Consider the following 16,725-nt stretch of genomic DNA (forward strand, 5'->3'; position numbering starts at 1 on the left):
GATTCGTCAGCACCCAGACCCAGCAGTAGCTGGAGAGGGAGCGGGATCCGGATACAACAACAACAACAACAACAACAACAACAACTTCATAACTCTTCACCAACTTTGAATGAATTTGGACAGACATAAAAAACAAAGGATCCTATGACAGCACAGTGTCTCTGTTTGTAAATGTAAAACCAGCATGCACGTGGATGCAACCACAACCGAGAGTCCCCCCCCCTCCACACACACACACAAACACACAATGATTTGGAACTTATTAAATACACAAGCATACAGACTGTTATTACTCTGGCATAGAATCTGTGAATGGGACAGGGTGGTTACTAAGAGGAAACCAAGAAAATTCTGTATTCATTCTTAAGCCCAGAGAAAACAAACTGCAGACTATTTGTAACAGTTAAAGGTCTGTAATAGACAGATTCAAAATTCACAGCTTTTCACAGGCTGACTAAACTGTGCTACAGTGATTTGATACAGTGCATTTCTCCTGTGATAATACAGAGCAATACAGATACGAAAGCACGTATCAGTGCAGAGGAACAGATATTAATCACACTGACGTAAGAAAGTGTTGATTTATTTTGTTCACATGGTATGCAAATACAGAAAATTATATCATAATTAAACATGACAATATACCATTTAGTAAATAATAAAATGTTCAATGAGAATACATATTATTGTGTTTCATACATCATTTTTGGAACTTACATGTGAGACAATCTGTGCAATTAGCAATCACCCACCAATTGCTGGCCAACTCCTTGCTGAATTACACTGTAATACAGATTGTTAGCACTATTCCCTTGAAGACCAGTCTCAGCAACTTTGTCCAGTTTGTATGAGGCACTGATGAGTTGGGGAATTATAGTGACTGCATAACAGCTACAGGGGAAAATGGTAGTGGACTGGATGACTGATTCATGATTTCAATGACTACTTGTAAGAACTTATGTTTGAATGTTTTTATTCGTTGGCCACTCATTTCATCCAAGTCAGACAATAATTTGAGAAGAAGCATTTTCATGTCTTCTCTGATTCTGGGACATCAATTTTTGTCTTCTTGGCTTTAATAAACTTCATGAAACAGTTACCAATTCAATTATTTTTATAACAACATTTGAGTTTTCTTTCTTCTTATGTCATCTGAAAATTTCTCTCAGCTTAAAAAATTTGGAATTTTTCTTCACATCATCTGTGTCCAACCAACACAAGTTGCAGTCTTAGAAAAGAGTGGTGGTGCTGCTGAGGATGATGGTGGTGAAAATGAAAGATGCTGAGAGGAGATATCTTTATTGGCTATAGTGTCAAATACATTTTGTATAACATGTTAAATATCTGGCAAATTTTCAGGGGAGTCAGAAGTTAAGGGTTTAAAAAAAGATAATGAACACTAGATTGTTTCTGTGGTGTCACCGCCAGCCACCACACTTGCTAGGTGGTAGCTTTAAATCGGCCGCGGTAAATTAGTACATGTCGGACCCGCGTGTCGCCACTGTCAGTGATCGCAGACCGAGCGCCACCACACGGCAGGTCTCGAGAGACGGACTAGCACTCGCTCCAGTTGTACGGACGACTTAGCTAGCGATGCACACTGACGAAGCCTCGCTCATTTGCAGAGCAGATAGATAGAATAGCCTTCAGCTAAGTCAATGGCTACGACCTAGCAAGGCGCCATTAGCATTACATTGCATGTATCTACAGTCTCTCACTTGTATCGTCAAGAGCAATGTACAACAAGGATGGATTAAAGTTAAGTATTCGAGCAGCTACGTACTTTTCTTTATAGCATTCATTACGTATCCTGTTTCAGACCTAACGCCCGCCTGCGTGAGTTAGCGCGTGCATCTTGGCCGCCTCTTTCAATTAGTGTGCGCAGTGTTGGCAAGTCTGCCGACACTACAGTTTCCATCATCCTACACGGCTTCTTTGTCTTTGTCCCACTACCACCTGGGGCAACAAAGACAGTTTGTAACTTCTTTTCCATTTCACACTGTGTTCAGGCACTAAAGCAAAAGACCTTCCCCTTAGGAGCAAAAACAGGAATAATATTTACGGAACCTATATTAATATGACCTTGCTATGATTTTCTGTTTGTATGTGAAGGCTAATCTCGTGAACTACTGTAGGGATTTTGAGATGGTTTTCATTAAGGGACAGACTGATTCAAGAAGAAGGTTTGTGTACATAAGTTATAATCATAGTAATGAATTACAATATATGCATTGTTATCATTGTGGAATATTGTATGCGTATATGGAATTCCTGAAAATCTCACTGATGTTTCCAGATGCCTATAACTGGACTCCAGTTGCTGTATAAGAACAGAAGATGTAAACACCCTTTTCTTCAGCACTATGACAGGTATCAGACAAGGTTGCATTTTATAACCATTCTTTTTCATATTAGTCATAGACACAATAATGAGAAAAATTATGGAGAATTCAAATACAGACACATGTTGGAATAAACAGATCTGGACTTTGCAGACATCATCATTCTGTTGGCAGAAACACCACTAAGTTTACAACTAATGACAACCAAGTTGGATGGAATGAATGGATACAGGAGTACAGGGAGATCTCATAACACCTGGAAATGAGTGTTTGCTAATGACATTTAGTGTGTGGACCTGAACTTGGAGGAAGCTGAAAATGTGACAGCTGGTCGAGTTCGCTGAAGAAAACTTGTTGCCCAATATGCTACTTAGACTTGGAGGAACTAGGTCCAAGAATCTGTTCCATTCTTTATTGATTTCAGAGTGACATCTTCTGGCAATGATGGTAATTATGAGCTGGTCACCTGTAGAGGAGGTGGTATTGGCAAGAAAAGCAATGTGGTGATTCCTTCAGTTCGCCTCCACCTGTAGCAACAGATGATGGGCTGCGATGACTGACAACCAGCGATCAGTGAAGCACCTGTTGGCCAAAGTACCACCACCAAGACCCTCACTGGTCACTTCTGATGCAGATAGATCTCAGACTGCCATGCTTTCCAGGGGCCACACATGCTCAACTGTCACTCAACCAGTCTCTGCTCTCGCTTCAAGAAGGCAACATCTCCTGGCCATGCTCTCGGCAGCTTACCCTGCACAATGCCACGTGGCCTGCATTGTCAGCTGCCGCACTTTGCCGGAGTTTGCACGGACAGCAGGATTTTGCACCCACATCCAGTTTGTGTGTTTTGTCATGGTATAGTTAGTGCCACCTCTGAGCCGCATTCCCTCGAGGGGCTTCCCCGGACTGCAGCTGCACAAAGTCTGATGATGCCCGGTTCATTCCCACAGTATTACCTCCTACGTTACTGTGTGGAGTGTACTTCAGTGCAGTGAAGTTCACTGAGTGCTAGGAGTACCATGTGGGTTTATTATCATTTCATCCCTAGCCATTATGGCACCCCTTTACCACCAAGTGTACCACTAAAACAAGTTTTCTCTCTAACCCTGCTGGCTCCCTTAACTGCCAGGCAAGTCCATCTCATTCTCAACCCCCCTTATGAAGCTACTTAATGTGATCATTCTCCAAAATATGTCTGGATAATGTGATAAGAAGGTTTAACAGAGGATTAAAAATGATTGAATCTACATTTCAACTGGTTCAGAAGGCTTTCAAATTTTAAATGGCCCAATATGTTGCACCAATCCCACCAGACTGAATGATATTATCAAAGCCATTTGCATTCTCCAAAATTATGTACACAAACAAGTAACTGCAAAATACACATGCCTTGAAGAAAATCATGAAACCACTAACAATGCTGCAACAATACACACAGCTCAAAAAGTTACAGTTCTGTGCTAATTCACCAGCAAATATATTCACAGATTATTTAGCAAATTATTTTGTTTCCATATGTGCGTCTCTTCCTTGACAGTGGAGCTACCGCACTTGAATGTCCATTTCAAGGAAAGTATAGTTATTACATTCGAAAATTTGAAGTCAATCCTTTACTTTAATGTGTTGTCAATTACTTTTATTTTGAAAACCCATATGTCTTTAGATTTTGGTTTTTTTAAAGTCATTTGTATGTGAACATAATTTTATTTAAACTTAGAAGATTTGTATCTTTTATGTCATTTGCCCACTATTTTCATTTTTATTTGCACATGATAATGTAATTTTACAGAACACACAAAAGAATTCCGATGGTATGATTTACTAAGATGTTTTTCCACTTTTCTTACAAACTACCACTAAAAGCCAGCCTTATAATATTAACACAAAACAAATCTTTGTTCAAGGAAACAATGCTAGTCCAACTGCTTGGCAATGCTCATGCCAAGTCAACTGGTCAGCAACATGTTGCAAGCAATTTACTGGTGAGTTATTCCACAGTTGTGTCACCTGCCCAGCCCTATTCAATTAGACATGACATGATTCACAAGCAACCAGTTGCCAATACATACTGTCAACAAATTTCATTTGAGTTGCTTCAGATATGGAGGAAATATGAAAATGATGGGAGGTGCAATGATAAAAGAAACCATCAAAAACAAAGAGCTGCAATGTAATGGAAATTAAGTGCTTGTCTGCAGACTTACTGAATGTCTGTCAGAAGCATACAAATTATGATCACGGAGACACCATGGCAATTCAGACACTGGGATGTTGTGAACATTCTTATCAAAACCAGAATGAGATTTTCACTCTGCAGCGGAGTGTGCGCTGATATAAAACTTCCTGGCAGATTAAAACTGTGTACCCGACCGAGACTCGAACTCGGAAAGAAGTAGAGCTGTGAGTACCGGGCGTGAGTCATGCTTCGGTAGCTCAGATGGTAGAGCACTTGCCCGCGAAAGGCAAAGGTCCCGAGTTCGAGTCTCGGTCGGGCACACAGTTTTAATCTGCCAGGAAGTTTCATTCTTATCAAAAATTTTGCAACAGCCACAATACTGCAAAGATCTGAAATATGCTGGCACCCGTGTCTAAAATTAAAGTATGCTATAGCTGTCAAATGCATGCAACGCCATATCTGCAGTGAGAGTGCTTGCAAACATTATAACCAAGAAATAAAAAGAAAATCAATCAGAAATGACAATGGTAGATTGAAAAATAACTGACTAACTAACAATGCAATGTTTTCACAAACTGTCAGACACCTTGATTACTTCTACCTGTTATTGCTAATTGTTCTCGGTAAACCAACATGTCATAACCTCATAATCTTTCCATTGTTGAACATTTTCATTACCAATCCCACAGTTGCAAACAAAAGACTTAGATACATCTGGCAGTGACTGGGAACAGGTTGCCTAAGGTAGTCAATCTTGCCTGAACTATTATGCATGCAGAATCTCCCATATTTTATTGTATTTACTGATACTGTAATGCAGACTTCATGTCAAGCAACATTTAGTGTGTGCTTTTGGTACAGGATTAGATTTCTTTAAAAGCTCTCCCTGCTGTCAAATTCAGGTTTTAGTCAGCTTTCAACAATGACTATTACATGGGTCATCATGTTAACCAGAAGCATTCAACCTTTAATATCACTGTAATATTCTGATGGACTACTGTTTAGACATGGGCCACAATCTGTAACTCTATGTACTTTCAGTAGCTGCTAGTGGGGGTTTTTTGGACATCTTCATTGAGACCCTGCCACACAAATATACACAGGGTGTTTCAAAAGATTCACCCAATCTCACAAGACTGTATCTTCTACACAAATGGAGGCAGAAACTCAGAGCACATTTTAACTTACACATACAACATCAATATACTTTTTACAATTATGTTTAGGATCAAAGTTTTGATTTAGTTTTCACAGACTGTAAATGTGCCCTCCATAGCATGCACGACATCGATCCAGATGATAGTCAAACTTGTGTTCCATAGTTTTGTGGGCATGTCTGGAGTTACTGCATTCACCGCTGTTGCTCCACATCAAAGCTCACACAAAGTTAATGCAAGAGGAGGCCCGTAGATGGAGTACACAAATCCCTCACCAAAAAACATGAGACACAACGATTGCAGAGGTTAATGGTGCAATGTGAGATACACATGCCCATTATGGCCACACCACTACCATGGCCTTTGAAAATGACAAAGTTGAAATGTGCAAGACTGGTGAGAAATAAAAGTGTGATCACGACGAAAGTAAAGTTGTTAAAAATGCATCCAGATAGCTGTGTCGTCTCACAACATTTTCATGCAAATTGCAGCTGGTACTGGAATACACCAAGCACATTTAGAAGGATGTAGGTTGCAGTAGTTACTCAGAGATGAAGAAGCTTGCACAGGGCAGAGTAGCATGGAGAGCTGCATCAAACCAGTCTCTGGACTGAAGACCACCACCATCACCACAACAACAACAACAACAACAACTGGAATACAGTATAGAGGACCTCGGCTTCAGTGATCGCAGATTCATTTATAGATTTTATGTCTTCAATTGATTCAAACCAATTTCAGTTTTAGGAATTTCTTTTCCACTTGACACTTCTTTCACCTCCGGCAATGTTTGTGCAGAATGGTGAGTTGTTTAGGTTTAGGACTCAAGTGTAAAACTAAACCATGCAGCAGTTATAACAGCTGCAGCATCTGACTTGCACAATACAATACAGTTGTTATTGCATCGAATGAGGAGCCTGGAAAGGATGACATGATCTGATAGGAGAGGAGTCTATGAAGAAATTACAGTACTAACAGAAAATTTAGCTAATAAGAGTAACAATGCAGTGAGGGCAGCATATACTAACAATTTATTTATATATAAACAGCTACAAAATTGCAATCAATTTACAAAGTGTCGGTTTGAAAGCCCTATTTTCTTTTCATTTAATTTAGTTCCGGTTCTTTAATTTCTCTATCTACTTTCAGTGTTACCATTCTTATTTCATGATCCCCAAGCAACACTTTTATTTTATTTTATACACCTGCTCGAGGGAATGTAATCTTCTTTCATAAAATTGGTATTTCACATCAAGAATACTTTCAGTTGTTTTCATTTTTAGGACGTGATTCTGACTCTGTAGATTATATAACAGTCTCCTAGATTCTGTGTTGCACATGTGCCTGTAAATACAGGTTATTTTTAGTTCAAAATGTGTGACGTATTGCTGTCACAGGTAACTTACTCTATCATTCTTACCGATCAACATAAACACTCTCTCCTTCATCTTCACTGCCATCAATGAGAAGAACATTATATTAATTTGAAGTTAACAGTCACCTGCTCATTTACTAATGTGAATGAACTGCAACCTTCATTGTTATTTAAATATGAATTAGAACAAAAAATGAACAGGAATACAATGAATGATATTATAAACTATCTACTACACAGATAATTCATTTCAAAAAATTTATCTCAGCGTAGTTACCACTTCTGCTTACTAACAGACCCTCTCCAATTCTGTTTGTACTTGGAACATGCATGAGATGCTGCAGCTTTAGATTTAGCATGATTACCTACATTGTTCCACAAAACTGCTTGATTCATTTAACAAGGTTACAGTAATTGTTTCCATGTTCTTTTGAAAGTGAATTAGTGCTTCGTCTACAATGTAAATAAGAATATAAAACACAAGGAACAGTCTCAATATATTTCTCTGCCTTATTTGAGAGGCTTTTCACATTTTAAGGCATTAAACAGCTAGGTCACCAGCATTGTAAAGGAACAGTACATGAGAAATAAAGAATAAGAAAATCCACCGTCTGGAATAGCTTCAGGCACTTGTCCATAAGCTCAACCAAAAGTCTTTATTTACTGCACTCAAATTTTTGCATCATCAGCTATCAATTTAACAGCAACATTTCATATATTCAAGATGTTATCTTTACAGAAGATCTCAACGAAATGTTTATCAAATTTGATGCACTGAGGCATATTATATCACAAAACAATTATGAAGGTAGATAAAAACTGGAGGAAGACATGCTGATTTCTGATGAAATGGGAGTCATTTATTACAAACTATATTACACATTCAAAACAACACTGTTGTGTTTTTAGTTATGTCCAGCAGATGCATACTTTACTTTACCAAAAATGTTACATATAGATATTTACTTATTGTATGATGGTGGTTAGGAGTTTGTATGAAGCCGAAAAATAATCACTAGAACTAATAACTAATGGGAGAACTCCCACAATTATGATAAAGAATGGCTCATTCACAGCCTACAACTTTATTTCAGAATGAAACGGTCACCTTTTAAAAGATCATGTCTGGGGGTAGGAAAGCATCTATGAAGCTTTGGGAAAGTACTAAAGAGGTAACAGCAGGATGAAGAAACATGCATATGAGAGATGCTACAGCACTGAAGACAAGGTTTTACATATAAGAGAGTCGCACATCAGTAAAAACATTCGGTGCAGAATGAAAGTTTCTTTCCACACAATATAATGGATGCTAGCCAGTAAAATGAATACAATGATATTTTTTTATTACGTGATAACATACAGCCATTGAATGCCAACCATACACCACAGAAAAACAGAACAGAGAATAATATCATAATGACTACTTGAAAATTGTGTCTAATCCTGAAACGGTCTCATCAAATTCTATATTTTATCACTTACCTTGAGACTCGAGTGTTCTGCTCTCAAGTTTGTGAGTGAACGTGACTCTGCCTTGAGACGATCACACTCTCTTTGTAGAGCTTGTGTATCTGACTCACGCTGACCATACATCTCGCGTAATGAGCGTACCTCCGATCGTAGATCACGCTGTGCACCCCTAAGTGATTCTCGTTCCATTGCCATTTTATCAAATTGTTCCGAAAGATGTTCATGCAATGTCTGCAATGTCACTTGGTCCTGTATCAGTTGTTCATGTAGCTCTTGTTGTACTCCACGTTCCTTTACCATCTATAATGCATAATTGCAAGCACATTGATTACAAACATTAGTTCATTACTACTAAAATCAATATATAATACATTAACAAACAACACAGTAAAGAAGGTGATTAATGTTGTATTAAAGGGAAGGGAGAAGACAGGAGCTTTACCGACAATCATTCTTCCCAAGCATCATTTGGGAATGGAACACAGAAGGGGGGAAAAGATAATGGTGCCAGAAGTACTCTCCACTGCAAACAGTGAGGTGGACTGCGTAGCATGGATGTAGATGTATGGGAGAGACAGCAAGATGATAAGAAGAGAAGGGAAAAAGGGAGGTAGAGGTGGATGGAAAGTTGATGCGCAAGAAGGAGAAAGGGGGTTGGGAATAGGAGAACACTTGTGGAAGGAGAAAGGGAAACCTGAAACAGGGCAGGAGCTAGTGCATGGTGGATGAGGGAGAAGAAAGAAACAGGAGTGGGGCTTAGAATGTGATGGAGAAGGAGGCTCATAGGGGTTCAAACGAGTGTCAGATGTGGGAAGGGTTTGCCAAGGGGGCTGGTGACAGATTTGTAGAGGGGCAGGGTAAGGAGACGTGAGACATAGTGGGAGGATGAGGGAGACGTGGTGGGTGAGTGAGACATTGAAAGGAAGAGGCAAAGAGAAGGGGTAAAATTATATCTACCCTCCAAAACAGATTGTAGGGGAGTGTGCATCTCCATGAATAATTGGTTACTTTTGATTTACTGCAGGGAAGTGTGCTGTTTTGAAATTTCCTAGCAGATTAAAACTGTGCAACGGACCATGATTCAGTGTCAGGATCCAGAACCTCACCCTTCACAAACAATCCCGTTACCAAATTAGCAATACAGGTACTATTTACAATCCATCTTCACAGCTTCATTTCTGCCAGTATCTCTCCCCCACATTCTAAATTTCATAGAAGTTCTCCTGCATACCTTGTCAACCTAGCACTCCTGGAAGAAAGGGTTTAGCAAAGAAGTGGCTTAGTCGTAGTCTGTTTCCAGAATGAAACTCTGAGACCATTGCTCATGAAACAAAAGTTCCAGGTTTGAGTCCCAGTTTGACATAACATTTTAATCTGTCCAAAAGTTTCAGTGCAAAGGTTGTCCACTGTCATATTCTATGTGGTATTCAGTCATTGTTGACTATGGAGTTTGAAACTGGATCATTCCTATAATGATTTATAAGTGAGCCTTAGGGCAAACTGAAGCTATGAGCAATTGTATTCTGGGGCAGTTGCTGTTCTTCCATGATCAGTTCTTTAAAAAAAACTCTGAGATGGGTCTTACGATTTAGCAACAAACACTGACAAATAAAATGTGTGTCACTTTTAGATGGAAGAGGATGATCAATGAATCTACTAGTACATTCAGTGCACACTTGGTAGGGGGTAGGAGACTGTTTCTCAGATCTTCATTTCCGGAATGTCTGTAATCAGTGGCTATCACACTGTTCACTCCAGGAAAAGTTTTCACAGTGTTTCCAGTTCTGTCAGCAGACGTTTATTAAGATTTAACTGCAGCAATTCTTACACATCATTACTCATACTGTCCTACGTGATGAAATATGGCTATAATAATTTGGTCAGAATGATGTGATCACACTCGGAGAAGTTAAACATGTAGCAACAATTACAGCAGTACGTCTACATTTTTTAATGAATCCTGGACAAGCAGCCAAAGGCAGGTTCATGAAGAATCTTGTTCCAAAACAAAATCATTCTTGATCACAAGGTGACGTGAAGAAGCAGCCTACTCACGCCGTATAAAATTCACATCAGTCTTTCCATTGTGTGCCAGCCAGTCCGCTGTAACAAGCTCTGACGTCATAAATGTTGCGCAATACTTTAAAAATCAAGTAAATAACCTGAAACGTTTCTAGCATGTCAGGAGTAATACTAAATCAATATGTGTTGAATATCAGTTCAATAACTTTAAGCATTTTCGAAATTTGGATGTTTTTCTGTAAAAATCATTAGCGCAACAGAAAAGAGCTAGAAACTCAAAATTTTATATTTAGATTCCTTTTTCATAATAATTTAGTAGAAACAGTATTCTGGATCTCACAAATTAAAATTTTAGTTGAAATTCATGATTTTCTGGTTTTTGTCTTAAAAATTAAGGAAGCAAGATAGATTAAGTAGGTGGATAAATAAAGCTAGGATGTTTAAATTTAAGTAGAAGGGAGATCCGCTATAATCATAAAAATATGAGAAGTTTCAACTGAATAACTATAAAACTATAGCGATAGCGTATCTCCAAAGGGCAAATTCAGAGCTTGTCTACTGTGTGTAGTGTAATTAAATTAATTTTCTCGCCCAAAATAATTGACTTAGCCACGTCAGACTTTTTTTATGATTACTTACCTATGTGCTGATTGCACATTTAAATTGAGAGCTTCATCGGCCATCAGCAAAGGAAGCGATGATTTATTCAATAACTTAAAGTGGTGCATTACTAGCCCAGCGGCTAGTCGGGAGAGCGGATTTGATCAGGCGTTCCCTTAGCCGTCCGCACCGCGGTTTTATATATAAGAACGCTGCGCGAGAGAGGAAGGCCCCAGTTCTCTCCACACGCTGATTAGCACACCACGTGTGCCGGGAGTCGCGGCGCGTCGGTATCATTGCTATAAACAGCCACGGATGCCGTAATAAGTTACTCAGGATACGCGTAACCATGAAATCGTTTTCGAGTGAAGTGTTAATTCTGGGATGACTTTAATGATCTATCTTCAGTTTGCGTATTTCGTATTTTCACGTGCCGCCGCGGGACAGACATTCTACCATTATTTAGCGTGGCGTTTGATGAACATTATCATCAAATTATGGCGAGCATTCACCTAAACATTTAATTTGAGCAGTTATAGTTGCATCAGCGCATTAGACTCTGAACTGCTCTGATAGTTGGATTGTGTCGATTCTTTTTGGTCTGTGACTTTCAGAATATAGTGAACACTTTAGAGAGAATCATTTATTATTATTATTATTATTATTATTCATCCCAGACAATCTCATAATTCCTCAGAGCTATAAGCTGTAGCTATAAATGTATTTCTCAGATGAAGTGGGCACTAGGAATTCTAATTACAGGCTTCACGTTTTGCTAATCACTTTCTGGTTGCCAATATTGTAGTTAGAGAGCCAGTGTTGAGAACGGCAAACAACAGCATTAAATAAATAATAATAGGAACACATATATAACAAAATATCCACCCGCCGCCCCACAAGCTCTAGTGAGGTCGCTAGGCGCAGCACAGAAGTATATATCTGTTGAGACCAGGTCCCATGGGAAAACACTTGTGGTACATTTAAAGAGAGCCAATGACCGCCACAACCTCACTTGTCGCAACCAGCAAACATTAAAGCACGCTCTTCAATATACCTATTGAAAATGAGCCTGCACTATGTGATTTTCTCCTGGACGGTGACTTGGGCTTTGCTGTTATCAACCTACCATTGACACTTGGCTAGCATATGGACTTGCCTCTCTTAATCTAATGCAATATTGGCTTTGCCCACCATTCAACCGACAGTTGGGTATTCAGTGAACAAACCAATGGCATACTGGTGCACCAAGAGGACGGTTTGTAGTCGAGTGCTTTCCAGTCAAACCTAAAAACAGTGTTCTCATGAAGTAATGTGTGTTATTTTACAAACTTACAGAGTATTGTGTTGGACAAGAGGTATCCACCTCCTGAAGCTTTAATTTTGTGTAGTTGTAGAATGTCAGGTGCTATTATTTTCTATGATTTGTTAGCAAATAATTTATGCTTAATAAGATCTATGTCGTTGAAGAAGCAGACTTCTAAAAGCATCCCTTTGAAGCCCATATTCTGTGAGATTTGTCTATCTTCTCATAAACAATAAAAATAGTCAGTGAATATACTTTCCATAGCCCACACAGTCACTAACCTGTTCATGAGAATCCACCATGGCACACAGCTTAAAAAAGAGTAATTTGAGAGAAAGAGGTGAAGGTCGTTTGTAGAAATGAGAGAATTTGCATTTCTGTTTCAAAACTTTATACACTTATCTCTTTAATGGTTGAAAGAAGACAAAACTGCTGATATTAACAGTTAAAAAAACTCAAAGAGAAACAGCTAATATTCTTTAAAATTTTCATCTAATGAATGTTATCTTTTAAAGTTTCGTCACTTACACATATCTGAATTGTGACAATTATACCTAAATACAGCACATACCTCATCCTTTTCTGCAACTAGTTGTGAATTTGCAAGCTGCAATGCAGTGTGCTGTGCAGACAGCGAGGTAACTTGCGAACGTAGAGTTGCAAGTTCCACTTGAAGTGTTGCATTTTCTTCTTGAAGTACTGCCATTTCTTCTGGTGCACGATCACTGACACTTTCTCGTTCTCCACTACAATTATTTTTGCATCCTTCAGTTTCTTTCAGCAAAAGTTCACGTACTGCTTCCTTAACATCACTGCTTGAGATGATTCTGCAGATAATAAATACGAATTTTGACAACTGAGGTTTGTTGTTGGTGTTACCTAAATATTGCATATTGCAGTTACTTCTTAGAGTAGTGACTCACATATCAAGTGCTGAATCAGCAGTGGTGAGACGATCAACTTCTATCCCCAGTTTTTCAAGAGAAGCTCGTAACTGTTGATAGCCAAGTTTCTGCTGGACTAAATCTGCCTGCAGGGCTGACAATGTTTCTCTGTCAATAGCTGACCGACTTGCCAACTCCTGACTCTCTCTTTCTACCTCAAGTAACCTACATGATGTTGAAAATACACACACATTATTTTTGTTTTCAATAGTGAGACTGAAAACTAAAAAATTAGCCTGTGTCAGTAGTAGATTAAATGTCTCTATAACCTACGTTAAAAATCAGACTATGAGGCACAACTAAGAGAAGACTTTGTTTTACATAAAGGGACACTGATGACGACAGCATAAAATCACATTACAAATTATGTTGTAAATTTATAAGGAAATTCACCAGAGCATATATATAGGGTGTCCATTTTAACTGAAGACAATGAAATATCATGAAAACTACACATCAGATAAAAAAAGTTATAATTCCAATTTGTTTGTCTTGGAGGGGGACATCCAATGATACCACACTTGAACCCCCTACCCCACCCTGTGTGTGGGTGGTGGGGAGCCAACTTTGAAATCTTCAAATTCTACAGCAAAATTTACATACGTTTTGTCTGAAGCATTTTCTTCATTTTGCCACATATGGTGCTGTAATCAGAGGAATAGAAATGGGTATACAATCATAATTTACAACATGCTACTGAACCACCGTTGAATATCCAATGGCATGTAGGACCCCACCTCCATTCTGTGAGGGTAGGATGGGTCAGTATTTCATAACTTCTAATTGGAAACCCCATTCGCAAAGTTGTATTCCTCCAACATATCAAACAGGGGACTACTCGACACAACACTGTGGCTGTGGCTCAAGACAAACACTACTCTACTTTTCCAACAACAGTAAATGCTCAAACATAGTACTGCCATCTTCAACACACTTAGTGATCTGCTTTCAAAATGACCATACACAGGACAAAAGGATTCTGCGAGAATGTCAGCACAAGCATTTCTGATGCAGTCGACCACATTCTCACGGCCTATTGGCATTTGCTGGTACACCTTACCTTTTAAAATTCCTCATATAAAGAAATCTGGGATCTAGTGGGCCAATTAATAGGGCCACTCCTAACAATCCGCCAACCAGTGTGAACACAGTTTAATACATCCCGTGCTTCAATTGTGTAATGCTTTAGACAAGTGTCATGCTGAAACCACATACGTTGTTGAACATCCAGGGCAACATCCTGCAGTCGTACCACTAGTTCCTGTCCCAAAAACATTCAATATCTGCATCCAATAAACACGCCATCGACAGAAATACAGAGCAGTGAGATTGTTCCCTGTGATGACATACCGTACATTAACCAGCCAGCAATGTCGATGGTCACCTTGCCATAACCAGTGGGGATTGTCTACACTCCAGTAATGCATGTTATGCCAGTTAATGCTATCATGGTTTGTGAATGTAGACTCATAGGAAAATAGTACCTAGGCAAACAATATGAGGGTTGTTTGCATCTGTTGATGTACCTATTCACGAAACACCACCTGGTTATGGAATTTGATGCAGTGACACGTTGTATGGATGATATTTATGACAATACTACTTAACACCATACCAGAATTGCAGTGTACTTGCCGGGCACTTATCCTTGGATTGTGGTGCACTGCCACTAGTACAGCTATTTCATTAGCTTCTCCTGTAACACATTTGCTTCATTTCCTTTTGCCAGCCTGTACACTGTCATCCGACATAAAGGCATTAACAACATTGTAAAAGGGCGAATGAGTGTGAGCTTTCTCTGGAAAATGCTCAGCATACAAGGCAACAGCAGTCTCACCAATTCCCCTCCATTCTCCGTAAATCAGGATCATTTCAATTTTTTCTTCTGTGGTTGTAACATATATTGTCCACTTGCACATCTGTTCTCCAAATGATAGGTTGGCGTGGAGGCAATAAATGCTATGCAAGTATTGTAATGTTTATAGCCGCTATCTGTTCTACATCTGCATGATACATGAGGTCTGGTCACAATGTACTGCCTGTTATGATATGTAGTAGTTCGCTCCATGACCACGGTGGCATGTTGAGTAGTTCGCTGTTCGAATACAACATCATGAATGGGGTTTCCAATTACAAGTTATGAAATACTGGCCTATCCTACGCTCGAAGTTTGGAGGTGGGGTCTCACATACCACTGCATATTCAAGGACCATCAAGTAGCATGTCGTAAATTATGATCATGTACCCATTTCTATTCCCCCGATTACAGTGCCATCTGAGACCAAATGAAGAAAATGTTTCAGACAAAATGTATGTAGATTCTGTTATAGAATCATAACCTGCAATAAAAAACAGGGATTCCCACTGAAGATTTCAAAGTTGCCGCGCCCTCCCCGCTACTCACACACGGGGTGAAGGATCGGGTCAAGTGTGGTATCACTGGATGTTCCTCTCCAAGACAAACAGATTGGAATTATCTCTATCTCTCTCTCTCTCTCTCTCACACACACACACACACACACACACACACACACACACACACACTACACACAAAGAAAGAAAAAATAAGCTAAGCTAGTGACAAATTAAAAACTTCATGGAACATATTAAAAATTAGACAGGAAATCTAAATCAAGGAAGTAAGGAAATTTCTTTAAAAGTAAATAAAGCTCATATCCAAGATAAGCCGCAAACTGCAGACAGTTTTAATAACTGAAGAAAATAATTCCTTAGTGAATAATTCCATATGAAAAGCAATAATTTTGATAAAATCTAACTATACCCTACATTTTAAAAAATTAATAAATAAAAAATTATCAATAACTTTTTCAGAAAAAAATGTTTTAATTTTGTATTCCACATACATATCTGTTGGTACAGTATGGAATATTTTACAAAGAGAATTGGTTATGATAATGTTTCGTGCAAGATGGGAGCCAAATTTGTTGAATGTTGACCAAAATCAAATGCAAAAGTTGTTTTTCAACAATGTGTGGATTGTTTTAAAAAGAATCCAACATATTTTGTGTACCAATTTCTTACTGTGGATGAGATGTTCACTACTCCTAACCAGAAACAAAGTAGCAATCAAAAAACATGAAGTTATTTCATTTACCAAAATATTTAGAAAACACCACAACCTTTTCATGTATTTTAAAAAATTTTCTCCTTTATTGGCTTGCAAAGAGCAAAGAAATAACTGGTGAACATTATGCATGTCTTCTGAATCAACTGAAAAACAGTTATGAGCATTTCAATGAATAAAAACAACTTTCATCAGAACAATGCACCTGTCCACAGAAGTATTTTGGTAATGAGAAAACTGAGGGATGAGAA

The 16,725-nt window shown here is 38.7% G+C and overlaps 1 protein-coding gene across 1 annotated transcript in view; it reads right to left on the bottom strand.

The window, feature by feature from the left end:
- LOC124554822 (protein Daple) overlaps positions 1 to 16,725 on the bottom strand; it is a 188,558-nt gene that overhangs the window by 62,401 nt on the left and 109,432 nt on the right. Inside the window, exons 14-16 of the mRNA XM_047128485.1 lie at positions 13,369 to 13,554; positions 13,017 to 13,272; positions 8,533 to 8,820 (exon numbers count right to left, since the gene is read on the bottom strand). Of these exons, the coding sequence (XP_046984441.1) occupies positions 8,533 to 8,820; positions 13,017 to 13,272; positions 13,369 to 13,554 (730 nt within the window). The remainder of the gene's footprint in view (positions 1 to 8,532; positions 8,821 to 13,016; positions 13,273 to 13,368; positions 13,555 to 16,725) is intronic.

This window comes from Schistocerca americana, chromosome X, assembly GCF_021461395.2.
Source record: "Schistocerca americana isolate TAMUIC-IGC-003095 chromosome X, iqSchAmer2.1, whole genome shotgun sequence".
NCBI lineage: Eukaryota > Metazoa > Arthropoda > Insecta > Orthoptera > Acrididae > Schistocerca > Schistocerca americana.